Source organism: Athene noctua, chromosome 10 (genome assembly GCF_965140245.1).
Source record: "Athene noctua chromosome 10, bAthNoc1.hap1.1, whole genome shotgun sequence".
Taxonomy (NCBI): domain Eukaryota; kingdom Metazoa; phylum Chordata; class Aves; order Strigiformes; family Strigidae; genus Athene; species Athene noctua.
In genome coordinates this window covers 22,665,871-22,692,823 of record NC_134046.1, presented here as the reverse complement: position 1 = coordinate 22,692,823, position 26,953 = coordinate 22,665,871, and the positions used below count along the sequence as shown (strand labels likewise).

The window sequence follows — 26,953 nt, the reverse complement described above, 5'->3', positions numbered from 1 at the left end:
GACTTTCTTCCCCGGCGGGCCCCGTTCCGCGGCCGTTCTCGCCCACCGCCAAGGCCGCGGGTGGGCGCGCGGCGCGGACCTTCCCCGCGGAGGGATCCCGGGCCGGGCGTTAGCGCGGCCGCAGCACAGCGCCGCCGCGGCTCCTCCGCGGGGAGGGGCCGCGCGGGGGCCGCCGGGAGAGGCGCGTCACGCCGTCACGTGTCCCGGCGCTCGCGCTGCCGTCAGAGTCGCGCGCGGGGCGGCAGCGGCGGCCATGAGCGGTCTCTTGGTGCGCGCCCTGCGCGCCGCCCGCCCGCTCACCGCCGTCCGCCGCCTGCGCACCGCCGTGCCGCGCCCCGCCTTCGCCAAGGAGCTCTTCCTGGGGGCGCTGCGGAAGGTGAGGGGCCGCCCCGCCTCCCCGGCTGGGGTCCGCCGGGGCGGGGGGGCGCGTCTCGCGCTCCTGGGGCCGCGGGGTCACCCGAGCGGGGGCCGGGCGCCGCGGTGGGAGGCGGCAGGTGGTAGCGGTGCGCGCTGTGCTGCCGGCGGGGCTGTCGGCCGGTTGGTACCGGGCAGCAGCGCCTTGGTCGGCTGGGAAGCGCGGGTGGGGGAGAGAACCCGTTACTGCGTGCGGGAACGCTGCGGAGGGGAGACCTGTCCCCGGTTCCTTGCCAGCAGCGGAGTGCTGAGCAGTACTTTGGCCTCGCATCTGCTGCCCGTTACTGCCTGTGCAAATCATAGAATCTCTTAGGTTAGAAAACACCTTTAAGCCCGTGAAGCCCAACCATTAACCTCGCACTGCCAAGTCCACCACTAGACCGCATCCTTAAGCGCCTCATCTACACCTGTTTTAAATGCTTTCAGGGACGGTGACTCCACCACTTCCCTGGGCAGCCTGTTCCAGTGCTTGACAACCCTTTCAGTTAAGTTTTTTTCATAATATCCCATCTGAATCTTCCATGGCACAACTTGAGGCCGTTTCCTCTTGGCCTGTCGGTTGTTACCTTGGAGAAGAGATCAACCCCCACCTCGCTGCAACCTCCTTTCAGGGAGTTGTAGACAGCAATAAGGCCTTTCCTCAGCCTCCTCCAGATTAAACACCCCCCCCCCTCGTTCCCTCAGCCGCTTCTCATAACACTTGTGCTTCAGATCCTGCATGAGCTTCGTTGTCCTTCTCTGGACACACTCCGGCACTTCGATGTCTGCCTTGTAGTGAGGGGCCCAAAGCTGGACACAGTATTTGAGGTGCAGCCTCACCAGTGCCGAGTACAGGGGGACGATCCCTTCCCTGTCCCTGCTGGCCACACTGTTTCTGATACAAGCCAGGATGCCATTGGCCTTCTTGGCCACCTGGGCACACCACTGGCTCATCTTCAGCCAGCTGTTGACCAACACCCCCAGGTCCTTTCCTGCCAGGCACCTTTCCAGCCACTCTTCCCCAAGCCTGTAGTGTTTCAGGGGTTTGTGTTAACCCAAGTGCAGGACCCAGTACTCAGCCTCACTGAACTTCACACAACTGGCCTTGGCCACTTGATCAGCCTGTCCAGACTCCTTGTAGAGCCTTCCTACCCTCAGGCAGAATGGAGAAAATGAGACATCACTGTACAGTCCACTGAATGCAATTCCAGTAACAAGTGCTAATCCCTATTGCAGCCCAGGCCTGTTTGCTCTCAGGTGTATCACTTGGCCTCTCAGCTGAAGCTGAGTTAAATAAATTGACCTGTTTGCACCTGTGCACACAAAAGGTGTGATGTAATTCAAAATGCTCAAGAGCAACCAGCATCTGAATGGCTTCTTTAAACTGCAGTTGCCTGTTCTTGCAAGCCTAGCAAGTTTCCTACAGAAAAACAGTGTCGTTTTACGTTGGGCTCTGGGCATTGACTGACTGCATTCCACAAAACTTATGTCAGTTTATCCTCTGTTTACTTCAGAGAACAAGACTTTGTCTAAACTTTTGCTTACAATTTTTAGTAGGAAAGATTGAAGTTCTTGTTATGTCTTGAGATGCCACTCGACATAGAAGTTATACATTTGAGGTATAGCACTATTAAAACAGTACTTGTTAATCTAAGGTTTGGAGTATGCATTTATCAGAGATAACAGGGTTAAATAAATTGAAAGAAGGAATAACTCGAATCCACTGAATTGAGTTGAACAAGAAAGAACACATCTCATCCAGTAAAGTGTTATGGCAGCAGCCAGATACCATCCCATTAATCCCTGTTCGTATATGCCTCTTTTTTTTAGCTCTCAAATTTCAATCCAACAGTTTTCTGAAAAATTATAGCATTTACTAGATCCAAATTTTTTTGAGCTGACATGACTCTTCAGACTACCATGAACAGTTTTGTTTGGGCAGGGGAAAGATGATCAAAATTAGAAGCATGCTTCTCATGTAGTCTTCCACTTCTTGTGTTAGTTGCTTGGATATTTTATTTATTCCAACCTGTCAGGTCATACTGCTTCCAGTTTATGACTGAAATACCAGGGTGATGATAAGGCATGGTATGGAGCTCACCAACCTTTGTACTCGTGACATTAAACAGGTGGAATGTGCTGTGTGTTTCCAAGGGGCAGCGCTTAGGGGCTGAGCTTTGAAAACACTGTAACAGTAAATTGATTCTAATACAAATTAAAATTAACTTTTTTTTTTCCCCAAAATGGGATTACATTGGCAGCTCAATAAAGGAGTTTTCTGTTCTAAAATTTCTTGATTTCTCCCTAATGTTTCTGTTTTTCAGGTAATACCTTCTGATTGTTTTTGGTATATAGTAAGGTTGAGTCCTGTGGATTTCATCAGATAAGGCTGTTTCTAAATGTTTTCCACAATTCTTTATTTTCAGTTTTTTAGAGTCTAGTATTTGAAAGGCATATATTCTTGAATTTTTATTTCAATTGCATCATGCATGCTTCTTAAAAAAACATTTTAAATTGCCTCTTACTTTAGGAAGAAGTTTTCCCTTATCCAGAAATTAGCAATGAAGAACTAGAGGAGATCAACCAATTTGTAGGACCTGTAGAAAAATTCTTCAATGAAGAAGGTATAGTTATGTTTCTTATTCATGCAAGTGATTTATTGATTACAAAATGATTTAACTGTAGCAGTTGGATAAGATTATTATACTTAAAATGTTTAAGTTATTTTATGCGCTTGTTGCTAGTTCTATAGGCATGTTCATTGGCTTTTTTATATGGAGTATTTGGATGCTGATGAGTAGAAATAAATCTTCAAACCAAAAAAATAAATAGAAAAAGACAGGAAGTAAAGGAATTCTGGGATAGAGGTAGGATTTGAAATTGGTTTTAGCTCAGCAGTGTAATGCTATTTACCATTTCACATATTGTCATTTTTTTCTGAAACTTTTTAACTGTCCTATTGTACTAAAATTAGTTTTAGCAAAATTCAGCAGAGATGTTCATAAAACAAAGCATTTATCTTTTTTCAGCATTAGTGATTCTATTTGGGAAAAGTTGTATTAGCCATATGCATTCCAGGTAGGGTTGCAGGGTGTTTCTTCTGTTATTGGTGCAACAGATAAACCAGTTCTAGAACAATTGTAGAAAATTGGTTTTTACAGACAGCAGTTTCTGAGGCAGTTAAACAGTATCATCTCAGATTTCCTGCTGACAAAGTTACTAGGTCTAGATCGCCAAACACTGCAGGAGTTTGAAGAAGCCTGTGATTGTCACAGATGACAATTTATGAGAACTAGATAATTTTAACAATAAAATTGTAATGTTGCTCACTGACAGTAAATTAAGAATTTACGCAGATTACATTTTTCAATGCTTTGCTCTGTTGGGGAACATAATTTATTGAGTAAAAAACCTGATATTTAAGGGAGGAATAAAAATGTCAAATTACAAAGTTTTAACTAAAGGTGGAAATTCCTTGTCTTTATTTGAATTCGCAACTATTTCTGTTTAATTATTCAGGGTAACTTACAAGTGTGGTAAATATAGGTTAGGAGAGCAGCCTTAAATAGTTAGAAACTTGGAATGATTGGCACAGAATAAAGAAACTCATCTCAGCAGAGTCATTGTGAAGCTTGACAATGTCTAGACACTACGGGTAGGTCTGTGTGGGCATAATGGAGAAAGAGTTAAAAAACCCCTTTCTTTCCCTGGAACAGCTGATGGCATACCACAAACAGGTATCTGATACTCTAGCTAAAAAATTGGCATAGGAACAAAAAGTCTTTTTTTAAGTGAGTTTTATTTCTGAGTAACTTCTCTTAGAAGAGCATCTGAATGTTTAGGTTGTATTTCATACAGAAGTTACAGTGTCGTTTGACTGGGGTGAATGTGAGGTTTCAGTAGGAAAGCTCTGTTGCTTTTGCAGTTACTTCCATGGAAAGATAGCATGTGTTCCTTTTGCTGCAGCTTACAGCCTTCCTGAGCTGCTTAATACAGTTCTTGTTTACTTTCCCTGTCGCAGTACAGACCAGCTCTTTTAATCCCCCAAGAATTTGAATAACTCATAAGAACAAGATTTTTGTAATTAACTCATTTAGGTTTAGGGTTTTTTTCCAATCATGACATAGTTCAGGTAGAAAATCCTGTAAATACTGTGCTTATTCCAGTCATGGAATCTACTAACATGCACAACCTGTACACATAGAAATGTGTGAGAAAATTAAATAAAAACCAGATTTTTCCCACTTCCAAGTCCTTTTCCTGTGTATGTTGCGACTTTACAGCCATAGTCAGTGGTCTTGGGACCTGCCAGTTAGTTCTGTATTTTGACTTGGATGGTGTAATAAGGTGGGCTACTTCAGTGAAGCATTGTTCTCCAGAAACAGAATTGGGACTTCCCGCTGCAGTGTTTAGGACTTGTCTGTGTGATTGTCATCAAAAGTCTAAAAATGATAGTTTTTCGCATTTCAGGGAGGAGGCAGGGCTGGGGTGGCAGGCTGTGCCAAACAGCCCCCAGCCAACCCACTCTATTATTAGTCTTAGAGAAACCCCTTCTGGGTTTGAGACTTTCCCAGTCACAAGGGGAGGAAGGCAAACAGGACAGTCAGTAAGATCAGACTGAAGTGAGAAAGAGTAATTCTTGTGAAGTTAGGGGTAAAATGTCTGTCTGTATCTGGTGCAACAAGCACTATGTCTTTTCTAAAGATGCTTCAAAAGACTAGAGGGAAATTACAGCAGGGAGGGATGTGATGCTTCAGCGGCCCCTTTTTCTGTAAGTTATTTCAGTTCTTCAGGTCTGGGCTCTCAGAGTGGTAGTTAGGTTGGGGATCATAATGCTGTGAATGCATAGCACAAGGTGACCTTGGCTCTGATTTGAGAACACTGCAGCCTCAGAGATTTTTTTTCTGCACTAAGAAACACAGTTTTAAATTTAAAACCTTCTGTATTTGTAGTGGACTCCAAGAAGATTGATCAAGATGCAAAAATCCCACCCGAAACTTTAAAAGGACTGAAGGACTTGGGTCTCTTTGGCATACAGATTCCAGAGGAATATGGTGAGTAAACGATCACATAAGAATAACCCAGTGGTCTATATTGAGTTATGCATTTTGGGGTCTTGTAAAACGTCTGTGTACTTTTCCACGTGTAGTCATTTGACTTAGATGTCTGAATTAGGAGTTGAGGCGTCCTCTGTAGTTAATAAAGAGATACAGGCACCAGTAATGTCTGCTGGCTATGCAGGAAGTCCTGCATACTCTTGCCTTGGGCACCCGACATAGATAACTAATTTTAGATGGTGTAAATTCTTCTTGACATAGCATTTTCCTTTTTGTTCTTGTCTTGGATGCAGTAGAGTAGCTTGACATTCTGTGGGACTTGCAGTTCTTCCTGATGGTTCCTAAATTTATACTGGGTCCAAACTGCAGTGTCTCCTGGAACTGAACTATCAAAGCTGTCACCTGTCCTTGGCAGATAGGAATGTGTTTGACCATGTAGAAGTATAATGTCTGTTTATTAAAAGTACAACTTTCGTATAAAAGCTTTCTTATGCAATACTGAACAAAAAGTTTATGTCTTAAAGAACATTATAGTGCCAACTGAGATGAGAGACATTAGTTTCTCAGTGGATTAATCTTTAAACTTGCAAAGGAATTTGCAAGAAAATGTTGATCTTATCCATAAAATAAAAATTGGGATTCAAACTACTATTTTACATTAAAATTATAAAGAAATGAGATCAATACATTGTGGTTTCTATTATAAAAGAAGGAGACTTTAAAGACAACAACTCGGGGAAGACAAAACTGTGTTTGACCATCTGCAGAAGATAGTTTCAGTGGGGGAGATACCTACAGTGATTACAATAATACTGTATAAAGCTAGAGATGTAATTCATTATTTATTTGGTGTTAAATTAATACCCTATTTTTTGTAGCGTTTTTTTGTGACACCTTTTTTGTTTATTGTATTAGACAACATAGCTAGTGTTGCTGTACTGCACTGATTTCAATTCTTTAAATAAGTGTTTATATATTCATTAAAATATATTGGAAAACTTGCATGTACTGTAACATGATGTGATCTCTGCTGATTAATTAATTGTTAATGAATGCTTTTGAAACACGTTAGAAATGGTATTAAATGTTTTTCATGGGTATTCAGAACTAGGCAGGGCGATGTGAGAGTAAGATAGAAAAGAGGTTTGCAAGCTCTTTCAAGTTTTTCTCTTCAGGATAGTGTCTTGGGAGGTGAAAGATCTGGACAGAGCACCTGAACCTAGGTGGGGAGAAAGAGGTATGTAGGAGTTAAGAAATATATTGGAAGCAGTCGGGAGGTTCATGTCCACTGAAAGGAGGTGTTGGAAGCAGAGAATGAAGGACAGAACTCAAAGCAGAGTGCTAGGAAGCATCATGATGTTGGAAGTATAACTTACTATTGATTAACTAGAAATAAGTTTCCCACTCTGTCAGTTTTTTTGAAGAGTCTCAAAGGCAATGTATTTGACTTCAAAATCATACTTTAATAAAATGTTACTGTTGTTTTGGTCTTGTATTTTTTTGAAGCTTGTGAAATAATATTCTCTCAGCTTCCAGTTTGTAAAAGGCTGCAATCCATTCAGCATACTTGTAGAAAATCACAGTCCTGTTGTCTTCTAAACACATATTCTGGATACAAACCAGAAGACAGAAAGCAATCACCTTGCTATAAGCAAGCTGTTTTTTCAGCACCATAAATAATATGCTTCTAATGAAGTTACTTCCCATTTTCTGTAGTTTATAAAATTGCTGTATTTTTGTTGGTAGTGCTTGTCGTATTTTAAAACCCTTCAGTTACACATACTCAGTGCTCCGTGCATTGCATAGTATTTTTCATAATGATTTGTAATCGTGACATATTAGCCAAAAGCATTAAAATGCAGAACATTAATGGGAAAAATTAAGTTAATGTAAATCATGGAATAACAGCTCTGTAACATGGGCATCACTGGAATTACTGTGCACAACATCAGTAGTCTGAGCTGAATCCTGAGCCCAGCACCACTTAGAAAGGGGAAGCCAGAGTGCACAGAAAGGAGGAATGGGAGTTTTAGTTCATGTAAGCATGCTCTGAAAGAGAAGAGTTGAAGAGACAGTGATGTGATGAATGGTACTGGGGAGACTTGGTCTTGCATTTATTCAGTATACATAAAGCAGTTGGAGTAGTCGCAGTAATCTGCTGAAACAAGATGTTCATTATCCTGATTTACACCCTAGTCCCAAGTTAAAATTATTAACTTGGACAAAATATTATCTTGATTAGATGAAGTTGTTTATTCAACAGTAGTATATAAAATACTCTTAAATTATGGGGAACAGGACTTCTAGTCCTGATGACATAAAATTCTTGAACATTAAACTCATACAGACACAGCTTTGATTTATCCAGACGCAGCTTTGATTTATCCTACTTCTTTTCAAACTCTTTTACAAATAGTCTCTGCATTTGCAGCAGGACATGACAACATTCCTCCAAAAAGAATGTGCTGCTGTCAAGTTTGTTTCTTGATGTATTGACATTTTTTGACGAAAGACATTTTTGAAGTGTTGTATTCTATCTTTCTTTAGTACCAGCTTGTTAAGCCTGCTTGGGAACTATTTCGTGTCAGCTTGTTGTCTAGCTCATTTTCAGGCCGGTTGGCTGTGAAGCTCGGGATGGCGGGGGGTGGGGGGCAGGTACCGGCCGACTGGTTGGGGGGGGGGCAGTGTGTGGTACCGGCCCTGCCCCATCCCGAGACTGGTCCAGCACTGCTCCCTCTGCTGCCGGCTCTGCAGCTGGTCACCCGAAAAGCTGCGTATGGGTTAACGGCCTGGCTTTGTAAGGTGCCATGGAAAGGTCACCAAAAAACCTCATTTTATCCCATAAGCAGAGAAATTCAGACTGGAGTAGACTTTATACTGAATCTTTTACCATTTTCGCAGTGGATTCACATGGGTTATGCTGTATTTGCAATGTGTGCGCATGTGCTTGAACACACACACATCTGTTTTCTGAATAGAACTAAATGCAGCACAACTCATGCTTATTAAAAAAGTTACTGTTTTCACAGTGCGTTCTTCTGGCACAACTGCAGCAATGTGGTGCTTGTTCGTGGACATACTATATCCAGTCTATTCTGAGACGCTCCCCAGTTAACAGTGTTATATTCTTGATGTTTCTGTACTTGAAAGGGATGGGGGGGGGAAGGGGCAAGTGAAATTGTAAGCTATCTACTTAGAATAAAACATAGTGTTTGTTGCAGGTGGTCTTGGTCTATCAAACACCATGTATGCACGTCTGGGAGAAATCACTTCTTTAGACGGATCTATCGCAGTCACTCTGGCAGCTCATCAAGCCATTGGCCTTAAGGTAATGCTCTTCTGTCTGGTAGTTCTACACAACTCGCATAGAAAAGGTGAGGTGAAGTTTGTTTAAATGTGGAGTGTGGGTGTAGCAACTAAGAATTACCGGTGAAGCATAAACCAGGTGGAACAGGTCGGTTGGGTTGTTAGTGTTCCCAGCAGCCTCGGCCAGCGGCGCAGGGTAAGACTGTCATGCAGCGTAAAGACTGACTATGAAATACACAAGAAAATTATTAGTCCAGGAAACATTGAGATAATAATTCTTAGAAAATACTTTAAATGATCCCAAGTTTTTTTAATTGAGCAAACTTGATAAAAGTAGCTAGAATAAATATTGAAAGAAATAGAATACCAGGGAGGCTAAAATTATGGGGAGGTGGGACAGCCATGCAGAGAATTCAGATTCAGAAGGGTGCAACTTTTTCTAGCTGAATGAGGCTGCATATTGGGGGAGCTTAGAGAATAAAACTTAACCCAAGACCAATGAGCAAGCATATGAATTTTGAACTCGTTTCCTGTATAATACAGCCTTAGGTATCTACCTTTTAGTAGTGGATAGTAGTAGTCTGAAGCTTGAAATAGAAGTAAGTTCATTGTGATAAGAAAAAATTCTTCATGGAATTGAGCAGACAATGTTAATTAAAAATATGTATTTTCCTCACCTTACTTAAAATTTCACCATCTGTAGCCCAGGGCTGGGGAGCGGAGCTGATTTTTGAAGCGGTCTAACAAGTAGTGTAAGACACAGCTACTGTTCCTCCTGCTGTGGCCCATTTGGGTCAGTTGGGGTTAATCCTAATTTTGTTGATCAACTGTATGTTAGCTATTTAACCATTGATTATTTAGCTTTATCATGTATTTTGTATTTTGTTTGTCCTTCGTAAGAAACCTGCTGTACAAAAAATAAATACCACAGAGATAATTAAAATAAGTGCGCTCTCACTAAAAGTTGTTGAATGCCTATGTAATGAAATAATATGAAACCTAAGTAAACCATGTGTTCTGCTCTCTGATTAGGAGCTTTGAAAATTGCTGCTTTTGAGGTTATTGAAATAAAATTCTAGTGATAGTAATGAAGGTATGACAAATTATAGAAGAAGGACTATCTCAGTGCCTTTCAGAGCAACAGCATAAATACACTGAAACCTACCCTAGAAGACAGTCTTAACAGTAAACCATTTTCTATGGGCATTTGAACAACTGTGATGACAACTTTGACGTATTTTAATGTCTGATAAATAATAATGTCCATTGTTTATTGAACTGTCTCTTCTTATGCCATAAAATTTGCAAATTAAGCTTCCTGAACTTGACAAAGCTTGTCAGCTTTATTTCTTTTTACACAAGTTGATGCTGAAAAGTTTTCTATTAATTCTTTATTTAGGGAATCCTCATTGCTGGCACTGATGAACAGAAAGCAAAGTACCTGCCAAGACTGGCATCTGGGGAGCACATTGCAGCCTTTTGTCTCACTGAGCCTGGAAGGTACTTATTTCTGTAATCATAAAAGCTTCAGAAAGCACCAAACACCAAAGCTTCAGAAGACCAAAATGATTTTTTTGATATTTTTGTCTTCATTACAGTGATTGCTTGGTTAATGTATTAAATCTTTATTATTTGGTGCCTATGGTTTCACTATATAGGTCAGGTATTTTGTGGGTTTTTTATAAAAGCTACACTTCAAATCATGTAATTCATCTTTCCTCAATGTGCTGCTTATGTTAGTTACCATGAAATCACTGACTGTTACTGTTCCTATCCCATTTCCTGTCCTGTTTCCTATCCCGTCCCAGGAATTCATCCATTTAATTTCTGGCATTACTTAATGTGAATTGAAAGGATACTTTGTCCTATGTTAGAAATAATGTGCTGTGACTGTTTAGGATGCTTTCAGTTCTTTTTCAAAATTATAAAAACCTGCATTGAAGGAGCTACCAAAAATAATGGGAATAAATTTTGGTCTTTCCTTAGAGTTTAGAAGAGGTGTCTTTATAGCAGCAACTTCATTTCAAAGATAAACTTGTATTTATTACATTTATTCATTGACTGTTGCAAATGCTGCAAATTCTGTTAATGCAGAAGAGGTACAGTTTTCTTTAAAACATTTAGGCAGATTGTTTGCTGTGTAAATTGAAGGACTGAGGCCAATTGAATGTTTGAAGTTGAATCTTGCTTGTCCATATTAAACTATAGTTTGAAACTGTGTTTTCTGACTTCTGTCTGCCAGAATGACTTGCAGTGAGCATTTGGTTTACTTGCTAATTTTTGTGTTGCTGTGATGTAGATACCTCCCAGCCATCATTGATGGGTTTTATTCAGGAGCCCTAAGCTGGGTTTTAACCCTCTGAAAGCTGTCCCACTTGCAGGTAAAATTTAAAGTAGCACAGGTATTTTAACCGTGGTCCATGGAAGGGACTTGGAAGTAACACATGGGAAAAAAACAAGGGCTGTGTTCTGAAATTCTTCTAATGTCTTTATTTAGCCCAGTATTATTTAAAAAGATTGCTGGTCTTAGTAACTTTAAGTTCAGTCTTCTCAGAGACCTTAGTTCTAGTGCACTGGCACAATCATTCTTAGAACTGAATTTTAGAAATTTAACCCTATTAAAATACCAGCTGAGATTTGATTGTTCAGGAGTTTAACAACTGTCTTCTGCTGAAAGCCCGAAGTGAACTGTTGTGGCATTTTAATTTGTGGAAGAGGAAACTTCTTTCAAGGGGAAGATTATGTGCTGCTTGTTACATTATGGAATAAGGTGGTGATTCAAGAGAGGGCGTGAACTTTTAATCACAGAACGGAAACTTTTGATTGCTTAGTTGTAGTTCACCTGCTGATTTTGCTTCTGTAGAAAGTATTTGATGTGTCCAAGTGCTCATTGATAGAGACTGTCACATGGCTGTTTGTCATTTCTGTTTTAGAATATAAAACTAGGGTGTGAATTTTTGAGGAACAACTTGAACATTTTAAACTTGATTGTGTTTTAGGATGACAGTTTCATTGTATGTTCACATAGCTCAATGTATAGCTGAAAAAAATGGCTTTTGTGGCATTCTGAACATTCTGGTCAGATCATAAGACTGATAATACACGTGTTAATCAGTAGAAATGCCCCCTCAGGTAACTTAAATAGAAGTAGATTTCTTTAGAGCTGTTTCCTCATTAGTTAAAAACTAAAATTTATATACTGCTATTTAATACAACTGTAAACATTCCTTTTTAAAGGATGGGGGGAAGGACAAGATGTAGCATGTTTATTTCTTTAAACATTGATAATTTGTTTGGCTTTTAGTGGAAGCGATGCTGCGTCCATCCAGACAAGAGCAACCCTCAGTGAAGATGGGAAATACTTCTTATTAAATGGCTCCAAGGTATCCACTCACAGTCTGGAAATCTGACAGATTTTTATTACAAGTTTACAGAAAGCATCTTTGTCTTTCGCAGCATTGCAATCATTCGGTTTTGCCAAGTAAAAGGCTAGCTTGGCAGTTGCATCAGAATTTTGAGGTTTCCAAGCTAGTAAAAAATGACTGTGTCAAAAAGACAACCCCATTGTTTTAGGGCCAAAGAGACTAGAAAAGCACACAGTTCAGGGAACAACCTTCACTAAATTCTTGGTAAGAAAGATATGAAAACTCACTCTTAAGTTCCTTCTCTGTATCGCCAGCTCATGGTGTTCAGCATCAGGGAGGGTTAGTTAGTTAGTCCCCTCTGTGATAGCCATAGGCAAAAAAAACCCCTGAAACCATTTTTTGCCCTGTCTTCATTCTTTATGCCAGATTTTGTATTCTTGAAAGAAAACTTGACATTGAATTGGAAATAGGGCTGCTTGGAACATTTTTGCTAAAAGAAACAAAGGCAAAATACAATCTTGAAGAAATGTAGAGATTCACTGGATTCAACAATATGTGTGATACATTGCAGACTTGATCTGCATTTGTTGCTACGTCTGTGATGTAAGGAGACCCTTCCTGTGGTAGAAGTTAGGTGTATGTGGCCTTATTCAGAGAATTTCTCATCAGAGTTTAAATTATTTTGGACAGAGTGTTTCTACAGTCTGTATTACCCTTACATCCCTCACGTGCTGTAAGTAGCAGGATATATAAGCTTTTGTGAAAATGCACCATGCATTTTAATTTCATTCAAATCTGTATAACAACCTATGTTTCTAGTTGTTCTAACTTAACCATTCTGTGGTCAACTTCCCCTGGAAATGTGTTCACAAGAGACAAAACTAGTAGCAGAACACTCATTAGCATTTGAGGGAAGAAGCAGCAGTTTTTCACCAGTCTGTTCTTTGCTAGTCTACTATGAAACACTGAGAAACAGCGCTCATATCAGAACAAACACATTTCTTACACATCTTTCCTCTCTCCAAACAGGTTTGGATATCAAACGGTGGCCTTGCCAGTATTTTCACAGTATTTGCTAGGACAGAGGTTGTTGATAAAGATGGACAACTAAAAGACAAAATCACTGCTTTCATTGTAGAGCGGGATTTTGGTGGAGTCACCCATGGGAAACCTGAAGATAAGTTAGGCATTCGAGGATCCAATAGTAAGAATCACTTAAAATGGTTAACAGAAATTGTTTTAATATTTTAATGGTTTAATTTGTTTAGATCAGCTGAATCCAGAGGCAAATCAGTATCTATTGCATATAACAGTGTAAGTTTCATGTTTCTTCACCTAGCTTTTCGTATGAGTCTTTCCTAATGCAGGGTCTGAAACAAGAAATCCATATTGCATAATAGTTTTCTGCACATATGAAGATTCCCTAACTATGCAGTGAAAGAAATTACTTAGAAGATTCAGTAACCAATTAGGTTTAATCTAGAAATAAGTTCTCGTAGGCTTTTCTGAAGCTGATAATAGTTTTTTACTATCTATCATTTGGACTTGACTGCTGTATCTGTTCTTTAAAATAAATACAAAACTAGAGTTCTTTGTTTACAGAATGTACATTAATTATATTTTGAATATTTTACATGAGTAATTGATGTCAGCTACAGTCTTTTCCCAAATTCTAACTTTTTTGGCAAAGCACATGTAATTCTGTCACAAACAGTGCATTAGGAAAACTTTACTTCCTGTTACAAAAAAAGTAAATTATTTTCCTTAATGTCTTTTAAATACTTCTACATAATACTCAATAGCTATCAACTCTGTGTTTCAGCCTGTGAAGTGCATTTTGAAAACACAAAAGTGCCTATAGAGAATGTAATTGGAGAAGTAGGAGGGGGATTTAAGGTAAGCAGTGAAGAATAACTACTAATGATTTTTAAAAGCCTGAAGGGGACAACTTCTTTTTTTTTTTTCTCCTGTACTGAAGTTTCCTTGTTGGTAGTATGAACATTGCCAGCTGAAGAATACCAGAGGACAGACTTCTCTCTTTACCTTATGTGCTTTGTGTTAATTGGTTTCACTGGCACAGTGCACAAGTGTGGTATAATCTCAGATCTATATGTATTTCTTCTCAACACAGTTAGAGAGCTGGTTTCCTCTCTTTGTTTGGCTTTTCATTGTTTTTCATAGTGTACTGTTCTCTTCAGAAATTTTCCAGCAAAAATTCTGAACTGAATCAGGGAAATATCTTTTGCTCTTTTCTACAGCCAGAATTGTAGACAATGTTGAAAGGGAGAGAAAGAAATGTGTATAACAAGAAATGGTTTGAGTAAAGTCCAGATCTCATTCAAGGTCTCGTGGTTGTCAGATGATTTTTCTGGGGTTACATTATTGTGCAAGAAAATACTGGGAGGAGTACACTGACAGGCTGCCTCTGGCATTGGCTTCTCTTCATTGCATCGGGGAAGTGGGACACCAGTAAAGATACAATGCTGGTCACTTTGCTGTTGTAACCTTTCTCCAAGAGTCTGACCTGTGGATTTGCAAATCTGTTCTTAATGGTCCTTCTTGGTTCTCTTACTCCTTCTGTAGCAGGCAAGTTCACACCTGAATGCTAAATGAAATTATTTTCTTTAATGTAGTAAATATATTTAAAGAAGATTTTTATGGTTCCTTCTTCAGATAATTAGCACATATTAAAATGTAGGAACAATGACTTCTTGCTAAGTTTTTTAACAGTCTTTGAACTGGGTTGCCCTTGTTTCTCTTGTTAAGAAACAGTAATACTAGATTTCAAAATCTGGTTTTGTACATTATTGATTTCTTGTATGTTGCTGAAAGGTATCTGGGGCAGGGAATCATCCATCTCAGGTCAGCTGCAGGGAAGATTTTTATATTTGACTGTTGTGTACACAGATTAACAATATTCTGGTTTTCTTCTTCATATGATAAACTTGAGCAGTGCTGTCTAGTTCGAATGTTGTTTGTCTAGTTGCAGATAAATACATTTTTATCTACATTTTACCGAAATATAGTTTGAGTAGAAGATCACTTCCAGGTCACTGGATCATCAGTATCTGAAAACTATTTCAAATACGAAATTAGATGTAGTAAGTCACCCTAAAAGCTTAGTTTTGCAGCATTATTGCTGGGATGCTGAACACTGTGCTGACCAGTATGAGGGCAGGTGTCACAGGACAGGACATGTATTCCAGTGACGAATGAAATCTAGGAAAGCGCTAAAACATGAAGCAATGTAGCACTGACAGTCGTGGCCTAAGGAGAAGTTTTGTGGCCACAACATTGCCTAAAAACTGTTCATCTTCTTTACAGGTCGCCATGAATATCCTAAACAGTGGAAGATTTAGCATGGGCAGTGCATCTGCTGGAATGATAAAAAAATTGATAGGTGGGTGAATTAGGTGTTCTGCATTGCTGGATGCCATGCAAAAAAGTGATCTGCTTAAGGTATATCATGCAGTTAATTCAGGATAGTAACAAGAGTCTTGATCCTAACAACATACTGTGTTGTTAGTCGTAATGTGCTTTGACTTCTTTAAAACACTGAAATATTTTTATTGTAAATTTTTAATAAAAGCCTGTCTACAGTGTTCTAACATAGAAGCTTTTTCAGTTCACATAGTGGAAAATTCCTGCCTCTGTTGAATTTTTCTGAGGTAAAATTGTTACTAAGAGAATAGCCTGTATACTGTTGCTTTTAGAAGGTATAATCTGTACCTGCTTAAATAACTGGCTCGAAGCTTATACATGGTTTCTACCAGTAGGTATCCATAATAGTAACAGAAATCCCTCTAAAATAATCAGTTAGCACTAAGATGTGCCTTCTCTAAGAATACAGGTTCACACCTCAGATTCTTGTTTAAAAGCCTTTGGCACACTGTTGCCAGACTTGATCAACACCGTATTTTGAGGGTGTTTTTCACAAACTACTGCTGCTGAATCAGAGAGGGGTTTACTAGGTATAGGTTGAAGTGTCACAGTCAGTCCATAGAAGGACATTATCAGCAGGAATGGTCTGTCACAGTTACAGTTCTGCTGTTTTGAGGTGGATTTTTGTTTGTTTGTTTTTTAAAGAAATGACAGCAGAGTATGCTTGTACCAGGAAACAATTCAATAAGAAACTGAGCGAATTTGGATTGATTCAGGTAATAAAACATAACCCCCCTAAATCTCTGTGCTTTGTATTGACTTAAGTGCAAGGACGTAGATTGTTTGGGTTCTTTTAGCTGTACTGGTTTAAAGAAATTGCTAGAGGTATTAAATCTGTGTAAACTCAGCGCAGAGTTCTGTACACTGATTTTTAAATGTCTAGAATGACAAATGTAATGAATAAAGATAGAGGGTTTTAGATTTTGTTATGATTGTTTTGCAGTAGTACTTTTTATTAACTAGTATTTGATAATATGCTAAACATATTAAAACTGCAGTTGTGCTCTTAAGTTTCAGGCTTGCCTCTGGGATTTTGCATCTGAATTACTGTCTGATTCCTTGCATTAATATTTGACAGGAGAAGTTTTGTTTTATGGCTGTGAAAGCATATGTAATGGAGAGTATGGCTTACCTCACTGCAGGAATGATGGACAGGCCAGGGTTTCCAGACTGCTCTGTGGAGGCAGCCATGGTCAAGGTAATTAATTTTATTGAAAGAGTTACATATGGCTTTAAGGTAATGCAGGCTAACACCTCTGCTGTTTTTCAGTCTACATTCCAGATTGCTGAGGTATTACATTTAGACACAATACAAAAACCTCAGCTAGATGAAAAAAATAGACATTACTGTTTTCTGTATATCCCATGTACTGTTGATTACCTCAGATTCAGGCTTTTGTCACTGTACGAAATAAAAGCTGTATACAGCTGGTTTGGAATATCACAGCCCTCTTGAACTCTGCTTTTATGAGGCCTCATGTGGTAGCAAGAGTAAGAAGACAGTCAGCTGTATTTCCAGCTGCAGGCCTGGCTATGGTGCTTCTGTCCTGGCTTTAACTCAGAATTGACTGGATAATATATATTAAGACAGCATCAGGCCCTCTCTGCTGGGGTGTCACGCTGAGGCATTGCTGCAGCAGAGGGTGGGTGCTGCTGGCCAGCTGGCGCCTTGAGGAGACCTCATGGATCTTCAGCCCTGCTGATGGTCCCTGACAGTGGGGGCAGCTCAAAAGGATGCAGGTTCAGTGAATCTGGGCAGATGTGAAGGGCTCCAGCCATCCAGCTACAGCTGCCCTTACTCTCGCAGGAGTATTTCCTTATAGAGACATGTTTGTGGATTGCAAGGAAACTATCTCAGTTTGACCGAAGTATACAGTCTGAGCCACAAGGATACTAGTTCAGGCAAGCTTTTGACAGGACTACTGTAACAGTAGTGCAAAATAGTACAACAGTGTCACGTAGGTACAGTAACAGAGCAATGTATTCTGTATTTCCTGAGTAGCGTGGTGATTAAAATAGTGTTCAACGGCAGGTGTTCAGTTCAGAAGGTGCATGGGCTTGCGTAAGTGAAGCACTGCAGATTCTTGGAGGCCTTGGCTATATGAAAGACTACCCCTATGAACGCTATCTCAGAGACAGCAGGATACTTCTGATTTTTGAGGCAAGTATCTACATACTTTTTTAACTGTAAACTGAAATTCACACTCTCACATTCTGTAAACCTGAGCCGAAACCCAAGTACTAAGTTGAACAGGCCTTCATTTGTTTAGTTGCAAAGTCTGTAACAGAATAAGTCTGAAGAACTAATCTTGTTTTCTTTGGAGCTATGGATCATACTTTCCTATAACAAAATAAGGTACGATGGCTTTTATAGACTAAGCACAAAGTGAATTACAGTAGGAACTGGCACTAGCTTTGCCTTGGAAAAGAACAAGCTAGTACTACATATACATGGTATGTATATATACAATTACTGTAGTGTATATATATCGGTAGCATATATGCAGTTTCTTAAATATTTAGAAACTTTCTGGATGTTTTTAACAAAATAGGCAGCTATTTTAAATACACTGTCATGAGAAAAAACAGTCCCAGTTCATGGCTTGGGTTTGTTGTTGTTTTGAACAGACTAAAGGATTCTAAATTAGTATAAAAGTCTAAAACTGTTGCCAAAAGTAACTCATCAGTTTCTGTTCAGTAAATAATTGTAATTTTGTGGCCAAGCTGCTCTGTTGATGTCTAGAATCAAGTAGCCTTTCCTCTTGTTTGCTTCTCACAAGTGAAATAGGGAAACTCACAAAAAGATTAATTTAGACATTTAATTAACTTATTGATATGCATTTATTTAAAAAAAAAAATGTTGTCTGTGAAATTTATTCTGTTTCCAAGCTGGATTATCGGTGTTCTGTACATCTGAGTCAGACTTCAGACTTGATTTTTCTTGATTTAGAAATGACATTGACCTCCTGGTGTCAGGACAGCAGAGATCTCAACTGCAAATTAGTGCAAGCAAGAAATTTCAAACTGCAGTTCAGTGCAACGCAGTCACGTAGCTGCTCTTGCAAATACACCTGTGTTTATCTCGTGTTAAGTAAGAAGAGTCGATTCCAGAATTGATTAAAGAGCAAAACAGCCAACCTACGAGGTCACCCTCCTACACCCTGTGGGGTTTGATGTGTATGAATCGGACAGACATTCTGAATAGTAAAACCACAAGCAGATGTAAGGTGTGCTTTCCAGACTGGCCGAAGCAGAGACGACCTTTCACATTGGACAGGTTATATTCTTCAGAAAAAACAAGGACCACACCACTGGAGTGTCTGGAATCCAGCTCATTTTTCTGACTGATTCCAGGTGTTCTATAAATTTACTTTTCCACTAAAACAAGGAGGTTGTCTGTGCCACGTTGTTTGTCTCAGCCTGTTTATAAGGGACCTGCAGGCAGATCTGATAAATGCTTCTTGCTGTAGCTGAGGACAGAGCACTTGTCCAGGACCTGTTTCTGTTGTCCAGCAGCAGTGGGCAGCTGTGCTGGGTGTGTGCCCCTCCAAAACTTCCTGCTCAGTCTTAATAACAGGCAAACACTTCTCCTTTGAACTGTGGCCTCTTTGTCCCATGGTCTGTCGCTGGGTCACACAGTTTTGACACTGATCTAATACTCAGGGCGCTTTTCCTCTGGGACCAGCCTTCTGTGTTTTAATCTTTGTTTGTCAGCCATCTGTATTAAACAATCACATCATGGGTTCCCAGACATTAAATTGTACAGTATCATCTTCATTTCTTGGTCTACATTTGTTTTCCAAACAGGCAGATTGGGCAGTTTTACAGCTATTTAAATGTTCCTTTACTGGAACAATGCAGAACTTATTTTTTACTCAAAATGCATTTAGTCTGGTTTCTTTTTCATTGTGAAACGTGTGTTTGTAATGAGACGCTGAACTTCTTCACAGCTAAATGAAATCAGAATTTATAATTGAAATAAGGCGAAAGATAGCAAACTTCTGTGGATGAAGAGTAATCTTTCAATACTAGAACAGTAGAAAGGGAAGACTGGCAAAACAGTCCTGCCTTGCTCTTGGACTTGCTGGGAAAACATTCATTAATATTGTAAACTTGATAGTTAACTAAAGAACCTGTCTTCAAAATCATACATATTTTAAAAAATTGAGTGTTCAGTCTTTGTTGCTTGCTTGCAGTGTCCCTGACCCTCTGCAGGCACATGTCCCCAGCCTGCCCAGCTTCTGTTACCACTTCAGGCAAACTCACCTGGGAGTGGGGTTTCTGCCATAAGTGTGTTTTCCTTGCAAGTGATGATCATCTTCTGTCTTACACAGAGCTCTCAAGGATTTTATCTTACGAGTCCAAATGCAGTTTAGAACGTTTCAAGGAAAAGCATGGCAGAGGTTATTTAGATACTAAAAGCAGTTTTAGGAAAAATAGCATACATAATATTATCATAACGTATCTAGATTTTTTAAAATACTAAAACCACTTTCTACTTGATACTGACTTCACTTTATTTTTTTTACAGGGAACAAATGAAATTCTGCGAATGTATATTGCTTTGACGGGCATGCAACATGCAGGCAAAATCTTAACTGACAAAATTAAGTATGTTCTTATTTGTTGCTAATACTTTTTAATAAACTAAGAATCTGATAACTGTTTAACTATAGATAAGAGGGGAAACAGTGGGAAAAACCTGCAGTATTTTCAATGTATTATCTGTCTAAAAGCTAGTTCAATGTTATAGAAGGCTTTTTTTCTTTTTAATTGGATGTTTTATAAATGTAGGAATCTTGGCCTTATTATATTTTATCTTATAATTCCAGCTTGTGTAAAATTCTTTCTTACAAGACCAGTAGTTAAAATTTTATCACTTAAGGTTTTATAACAAAGTTTATTGGTAAGACAACTGTATGGTGCATACTGAGTACAGATACTGGTCTCTGGAATTTATTGTCAGTATTTTTGAGAGGAACCTAATATGAACCATGTTGTATACTTCTGAGGCTGTAGAATTGTTCTCTAGACTTCATAGTAAAATGGATCAAAGGACTTGATGATTTGTACATAAACTGCAGGTGTTTTGGTAAAGCATTTACAATTTCAACTGGTTGTCTGAACCTCCTGAAACTTCCCTTGCAAACCAGGAATTGGCCTTTAACAGCTCTTGTTTACCCAACATTTTAGAGAAATCAAGAAAGGAAATGTGGGAGTGGCACTGGGAGAGTTTCTAAACAAATTACGGGACACGATGGGCAGAAAAGTGGATTATGGGCTAGTTGGTGTTGGTGGAGTGGTGCATCCCAGCCTCCAGGTAAGGGGGGGACGGGGACACTGTGCTCTTCGATCAGATCCAGGCACGGGTCCTTCCTGTTTGATTGCCTTCACTGCTTGTCACAACTTGATACCCTGTTTATGCAGAACAAAGTGTGGGCTTAGGAACAGTGAGTTACAAATTTAAGCAGACGTTTATACCATTTCAGGGATAAGGACTTAGTTATTATATGGGTACATATCAAGGTAAAATGAAGAGTGCTCTAAGTCTGTATTTATACCAAATCCAGGTTTGTATCTATTTTAGTAATTTATATAAATTGAGCCGTCACAATCTTTATAATGGTCTGTTGCAGCCCTTCATAATGAGCTCAGTTACAAAACACAGTACTTTTTCCTGTTTAATAGTAACACAGTTATAGGTAAGAATTTCTGTGAGCTATATATACATAGTAGCTTAATCACTTAGTAAATAATTTTTACAACCAAGCACGAGCATTCTGTTAATAGAAAAAAAGACACGTTTTTCCTATGATGTTTTTTTAGTGATTTGAAAAAGTAACAAACCGATTTTTACTGCTCTGTCAGTACACCTGTCTTCCAGGTCAGATATTTCAGGCACTCAGGTAAGGGGATTCACCAGCAGTTGCTAATACTGCTCTGGTCACATAAGGCACCTTAACCATGTGGCACCTCCTTCGGGGGAATACCCTGCGTCCTGCAGTGCCCCCAGAGTACGTGCGTGGATCATTTTAACTACTGACCTGGCTGACCTGCAGCACTTAGAATTAGGTTTGCTGTACAGAACTAAATGTTGCATAAGAATGTTTCAAACTATTATTTGCATAAGCATAAAGACTACTACAAAGTAAAATTTAGAAAATTTTAATGCATGTCTTACAGAGAAAGAATAGTGCCTGCCTGGCTTTCAGCAGCAAACTAGATAAATGTTAAAACAGTGCTTGCCAAGAAAAAAATCTAATATTAGTTGAGCTTCAGGATACCAGGGTTGCAGTGATTTTTCCCCTCAGAAAAGAATCAACATTGTATAATTCCATTCCTTTTAGGAAACTTTCTCCTTTTTAACTGGGAAGAAAAAGATGTGAAGTAGTGAAAGATGATCTTAAAAGGGAATTCTGGTCAGTGACTAGAAGTTGATAGTAAACACTGCATTCAGCAGAAAATTGAACTGCCAGTTTTTTAGAGAGGGAAAGTTTGTTCTTGTGGTGGGGCAGGTGTCTTGGGGCTTACATCGTTATTTTCTGCCATAGAATTGCCTGTTAGTTATTAACTTAGTGTATGCTGTTCCTTCGTTTTGATCGTGCAGAACTGATTCCAGACCTCTCAACAGTGTTCTGCTACACTCCAGTCCTGGCTCACTGAAAAGGAGACCTAGTTTTGTGCTGTAGTTGAAAATTGTCATTTGTGTCTTGGCTGCGAAACCCCCCAGAAATGGTGGGCTCCTGCGGCCCGACCACAGGGGCCCAGGACCAGCGGGCAGAGCAGCTGCTTTTCATGTAGGAGGTCGTGTCACCCAAGTCCAGAGTTTGGTTTTTTGGCTGGGCAGCCCAGGAGTAGCTCAGATTTCCCATAGGTGCTTCCCTAGAGTATGCTGCTTGTTTTCCCTTAGAAGACTACTCAAATTGTTGTATTTTCTGTTTTATTTTATAGGAAAGCGGCAAGAAACTTGAAGAAAACATTTACTATTTTGGAACTACAGTGAGAGGCCTGCTGAGTAGGTTTGGCAAGGTAACTTATTTTTTCTGTTAGCTTCATTATTGAGTAGCTTAACCTCAACCAAATTGGCCTCACTAGAACCTAGAGTGGGCTCTGTGTGTAGCAGGAGCCAGGACTTCCTTTACACAACACATTTCCATTGAATATGAGAAAACACACTGAAATTCTATACTCAGTGTAATAGACAACTTATGTTTAAAAAAAACCCCAAACCACAAAAAGCCCATCAATCTTGGTGAAGTAGTTGTTTTCACCTACTTCTGTAAGCACAGATCCTGCCTGCTCCTGTGACTGAAGTACTTTTCTGTGAGCAGTCACTGGAACCACGTCCCTGTTCCCAGATGAAGAGCTGTACCTGTAGTTTTTGGATTTCTGCTATTTGTCCGTATTGTGCAGCAAATCCATCTGTCCATATGCCATGCTGGTGGTGAGTTCAGATAGGAGACTGAGCTTAGAAAATCCTGGATTTTCAATTTTGGGACAGTTAAATCTGGTATGTTCTGAGAATGCTTATCAGACTTGGCCCTGCCACATTCCACCGTAATTAATACATCTTTTGAACGGGCTTAATATATTTGGTACTTAAATTTCAGTGATTTTGGCATTTACCAGAGTGGTTTCAAGACACAGCAATTTTACTGTAGGCTGCAGGCAGACAGAAATCGACTGTAGGCTGCAGACAGGCAGTGCAGTTAATCCAGAATTTTCTGATCTAGGGTAGAAGTTCTGAGTAACAACTTTCCTGTTCATGCTAAATAAGTCTAAATCCAAGGTATGAAAAAAATGTTTGGTTAAAGTTTTAAACTGATGAACTACAAGCTAATAATCATTTCTACTCTTCCAGACAATTGTGGATGAGCAGTTGGTTCTGAAGAGAGTGGCAGATATAGTTATTAATATATATGCTATGACAGCAGCTATTTCCAGAGCCAGCCGGTCTATCAGTATCGGCCTAAGAAACCACGACCATGAGGTAAGCTGTACTTTAATACCAGTCCTACCCGTTTAATGCCTGCACTCCCTGGATCACGTGGCTTAACCATCAGTATTTATTACCATTGTGCCTCACCAAGTGTTTTGTAATAAGGAGGCACTACCCAGCCTGACTTATCCTTGCAATATTACAGCCTGTCTGTGTTTTACAAGGCTCTAACCCGCTGCTTTTGCCTCCCTGAGCCAACTTTCCCCTCAGCTCTGAAACGTGCAGGAGCATGAGGCTGTCCTAAGAGTGCTCTAAACCAACGGGCGTTGCATGCTAATGGCTCAGACGTCGCAAAGCCTCAATGACAAGCAGCTTTCATTACACCCCAAAGCACACTCTATGTTTGTTAAGAATTTGTATCTATCACAGCAAACTCTCCCGTAAAACCAACAGCACACCAGAATGTTTCTAAACCGATTGGTTCAAGAGTGCAGTAACCACAGCAATTGCTTCTCAGGTGTTCTGAACGTATGAGTCACATGCTATTAAAGTATTTAAAATATGTTAACAAATACTTACACATTTATGAATGAATTACAAATTTGCATGTTCTCTTAAACCTGCTAATACCATGCAGTTCTTCCCAAACTTTTTCCATATAATCATTAATAAATAGTAACGTCTAACAAGAATATTTTGTCAAATTTATTGACAGTAAAGTGGGAGTTTGGCACACAGGTGATTGTATAGTAGCTCATTTAAAGTTTCACGGTAACAATTATGCTACAGGAGAAGCAAATTTGCTACAGTTAAGTGTTAGACAAATCCAGACTGATTAACCTTTGACTTCCCTGGCCTTGAGACGTCATACTTTCTGTGTGTAAACACCATCTGGATTTATTACCAAAAATGTCTTCTGGTCCATTTTGAGTGAAGGGGTCATCCCCAAATCTGACACTTGGTAGCTGTGGGGAAAAAATAATGATTAAGCTTGCAACATACATTACTGGCTTGCAGGGCTCCATTCTCAAGAGACAAAACTAGACTTTCAGAAGTTTAAATGACTATATGTTTACTACATTGTTTTGTTTACAAAATTAATTCACTAGTTCTCAACTGAGTTCTACTGTTTTCTCAGGTGCTTCTTACAAATATCTTCTGCACAGAAGCCTATTTCAAGAATAATTATGCCATGGCTCAGTTACAAAAATGTAAGTTCTATAGAAATAATTTTTATACTCTCATGACTTTCACAGACTCTGAACAAAAGTAGGTGGGTTTGATGTGACCAAGAATAGTTTTGCTCTGTCTTTAATTTGGATGCAGAACAGAACCTGGTATGAGGGGAAAATAAAGAGTCTCTTCATTTAATTTATTAAACTGCAGTGATTCTTCTTTTCCAGCGGTGGGGAGAAATATAAAATCTATCACTAGAAAATACTCCTGTAAAGAAAATAGGAGATAACAGTTAGGTGTTTGACCTATTGGGTGAGGTACTGACCAGTACTTGCTCTCTGAAACTCAGTCTGCAGTAATCAGTCTTTTTTAGAAGATAATGTTAAATTATTTCCCGCCACTGCAGTGTAGATACTTGCATTTGCATTCTAAAATCCTTTTTGAAAGAACTTCAAAAAGCTATTTATGTTACTGTAGTTAACTTTCCTTCTGTTTCTCTGCAGATGCAGATGAAAATCTGGATGACCATATTAAAAAAGCTGCAAAGCAGATACTGGAAAAGAGAGCGTATACATGTTCTCATCCCCTGGACAGGACATTCTGATCTCTGCCCTGACAGCAAATCCTGATGAATGTAAAACGGTGACTAATTTTCTGCAGTTCAAGTATTTGACACCTTAAAAATAACCAGTTCATGAGTTTACCAAATGTAATTAGCCATAATTGTGTAAAGTAAAACTTCTAAACACAACTTCACATAAAGAGGATAAATAAAGACGTTTTGTTTAAATCTGAAGTTATCTCATCAGATGTATATGTCTGTTTCCCTTGGAGCTAAAGACAATTGAGCTTTGGGCGGTGAGATGTGTTTTCCCAGGGAGGGGGTGGGGTCTTAGATTTCTAAATCTCTTTTAAGCTTAAATCACCTCCTTACTTCCCTCCCTTTGGAGAAGCCCTGAAAGACTTGCAGCATCAGAGCACTTCAGTTGGGAAGGGGCCTGCAGAGGTCACCCTGTGCGGGCAGCTGTGCCCACACGGTCCTCACTGCCTTGTCGGGGGGAGTGGGGGGCACCCGAGGGCAGGGGTGTCACTGCTGCCCTGAGCTCCCATTTAAATGGTTTGCTTTGTGCTTCTCCGTGTTCTGTTCTGGCCTTACACTGGCCCCTTTGCTTTATTTTGTTTTTAAAAGCAATAAATAGGGAGGTTTATTTAAACATAAGCTGTCAGATAAAAAAAAACTCACAATAGATTTTTTTATGAACATTACTCAGACTTGATGACAGTTTACCCATTTTTTCCCCTACCCTCTTGCTAACCCCTAAACATAATTTAGGTACCTCTTCACTGCCCCAGCAAGCTCAGTTCTATCCAGTGATGCATTTCAACATTTTCAATTTTGGGACAGTTAAATCTGTCCCAAAGTCCCCGTACTTGCCTTTGGGAATTATTTGCTGCCCAGATTTCATCAGGAAGGTGATGATTTGGGGTGCATTACCAGTTATCTGCTGTTCACCGACTGCCTTCTGTTGGCTGAGTTACCTGTATCCGGAATAACTTCACACTCGAGCGTGTCGTTCTGGGGGGGTCTCCCCATCGTGCAGTTCTGTTTGCCAACACCCTGTTTTCTCAGCACTGCAGCTCTGCCTTGCCTTTGGGAACTGGAGGCCAGCTATGAAATGACAGATCTCCTTTTCAGCCTGGTAAAATACCAGCGGGTTCAACATGGGAGCTAAAGGGTCATCATTGCACAAGGTGACACCCAGAAGGCTGAAGCCTGACCTTGGTAAGCGTGATTTGTATCTAGTGTGGGATTCTGAGAGGTTACGTGTCTGCAAGAGCTGAATAATTAAACGAAGCGAAGCAGTATCTTAGAATACGAGATGGCACGACAGCAAAATAAAGGCCAGAACTCATCCCCCACAATAAAGAACAAAATGCCAATTTAACCCACTTTACATTGTTCTGTATGTAACTGAGACAGTAAGTACAAGTTTCCTGTTGGTGCAGGATTTGCTGTTTGATACAGCAATATAGAAGGTTCAAATCACATGAAACTTCTTCAAATTTCTAGCAGCTGAATTAAACTGGAAAGGTAAAAACTGCTCTTCAGGAGCACAGATTTATGCTGCTTAGACTAGACGTGCTGCAGCCTTCCTTGGCTGAAGTGCCGCTGTCCCTGCCAGCCCCTGGAGAGCTCAGCCTCCGAATGTGGGGGCAACCACAGTGACACCCAGGGCCCGTGATCACCAGCGGCAACCTAATTCCTTAATTCTGGA

The 26,953-nt window shown here is 39.8% G+C and overlaps 1 protein-coding gene across 1 annotated transcript; it reads left to right on the top strand.

Annotated features, from left to right (window-relative positions):
• The first annotated feature begins 218 nt into the window (after positions 1-218).
• On the top strand, positions 219-25,473 carry ACAD9 (acyl-CoA dehydrogenase family member 9). The gene is made up of 18 exons (XM_074914309.1): positions 219-376; positions 2,924-3,017; positions 5,346-5,447; positions 8,672-8,778; positions 10,156-10,256; positions 12,061-12,139; positions 13,151-13,325; positions 13,944-14,017; positions 15,446-15,521; positions 16,208-16,278; positions 16,641-16,760; positions 17,595-17,723; positions 20,094-20,173; positions 20,756-20,882; positions 22,514-22,591; positions 23,424-23,552; positions 24,640-24,712; positions 25,181-25,473. Exons 1-18 carry the CDS (start codon positions 254-256, stop codon positions 25,279-25,281), a joined length of 1,839 nt encoding a protein of 612 aa, XP_074770410.1. The 5' UTR covers positions 219-253; the 3' UTR covers positions 25,282-25,473.
• The last annotated feature ends 1,480 nt before the right edge of the window (positions 25,474-26,953 follow it).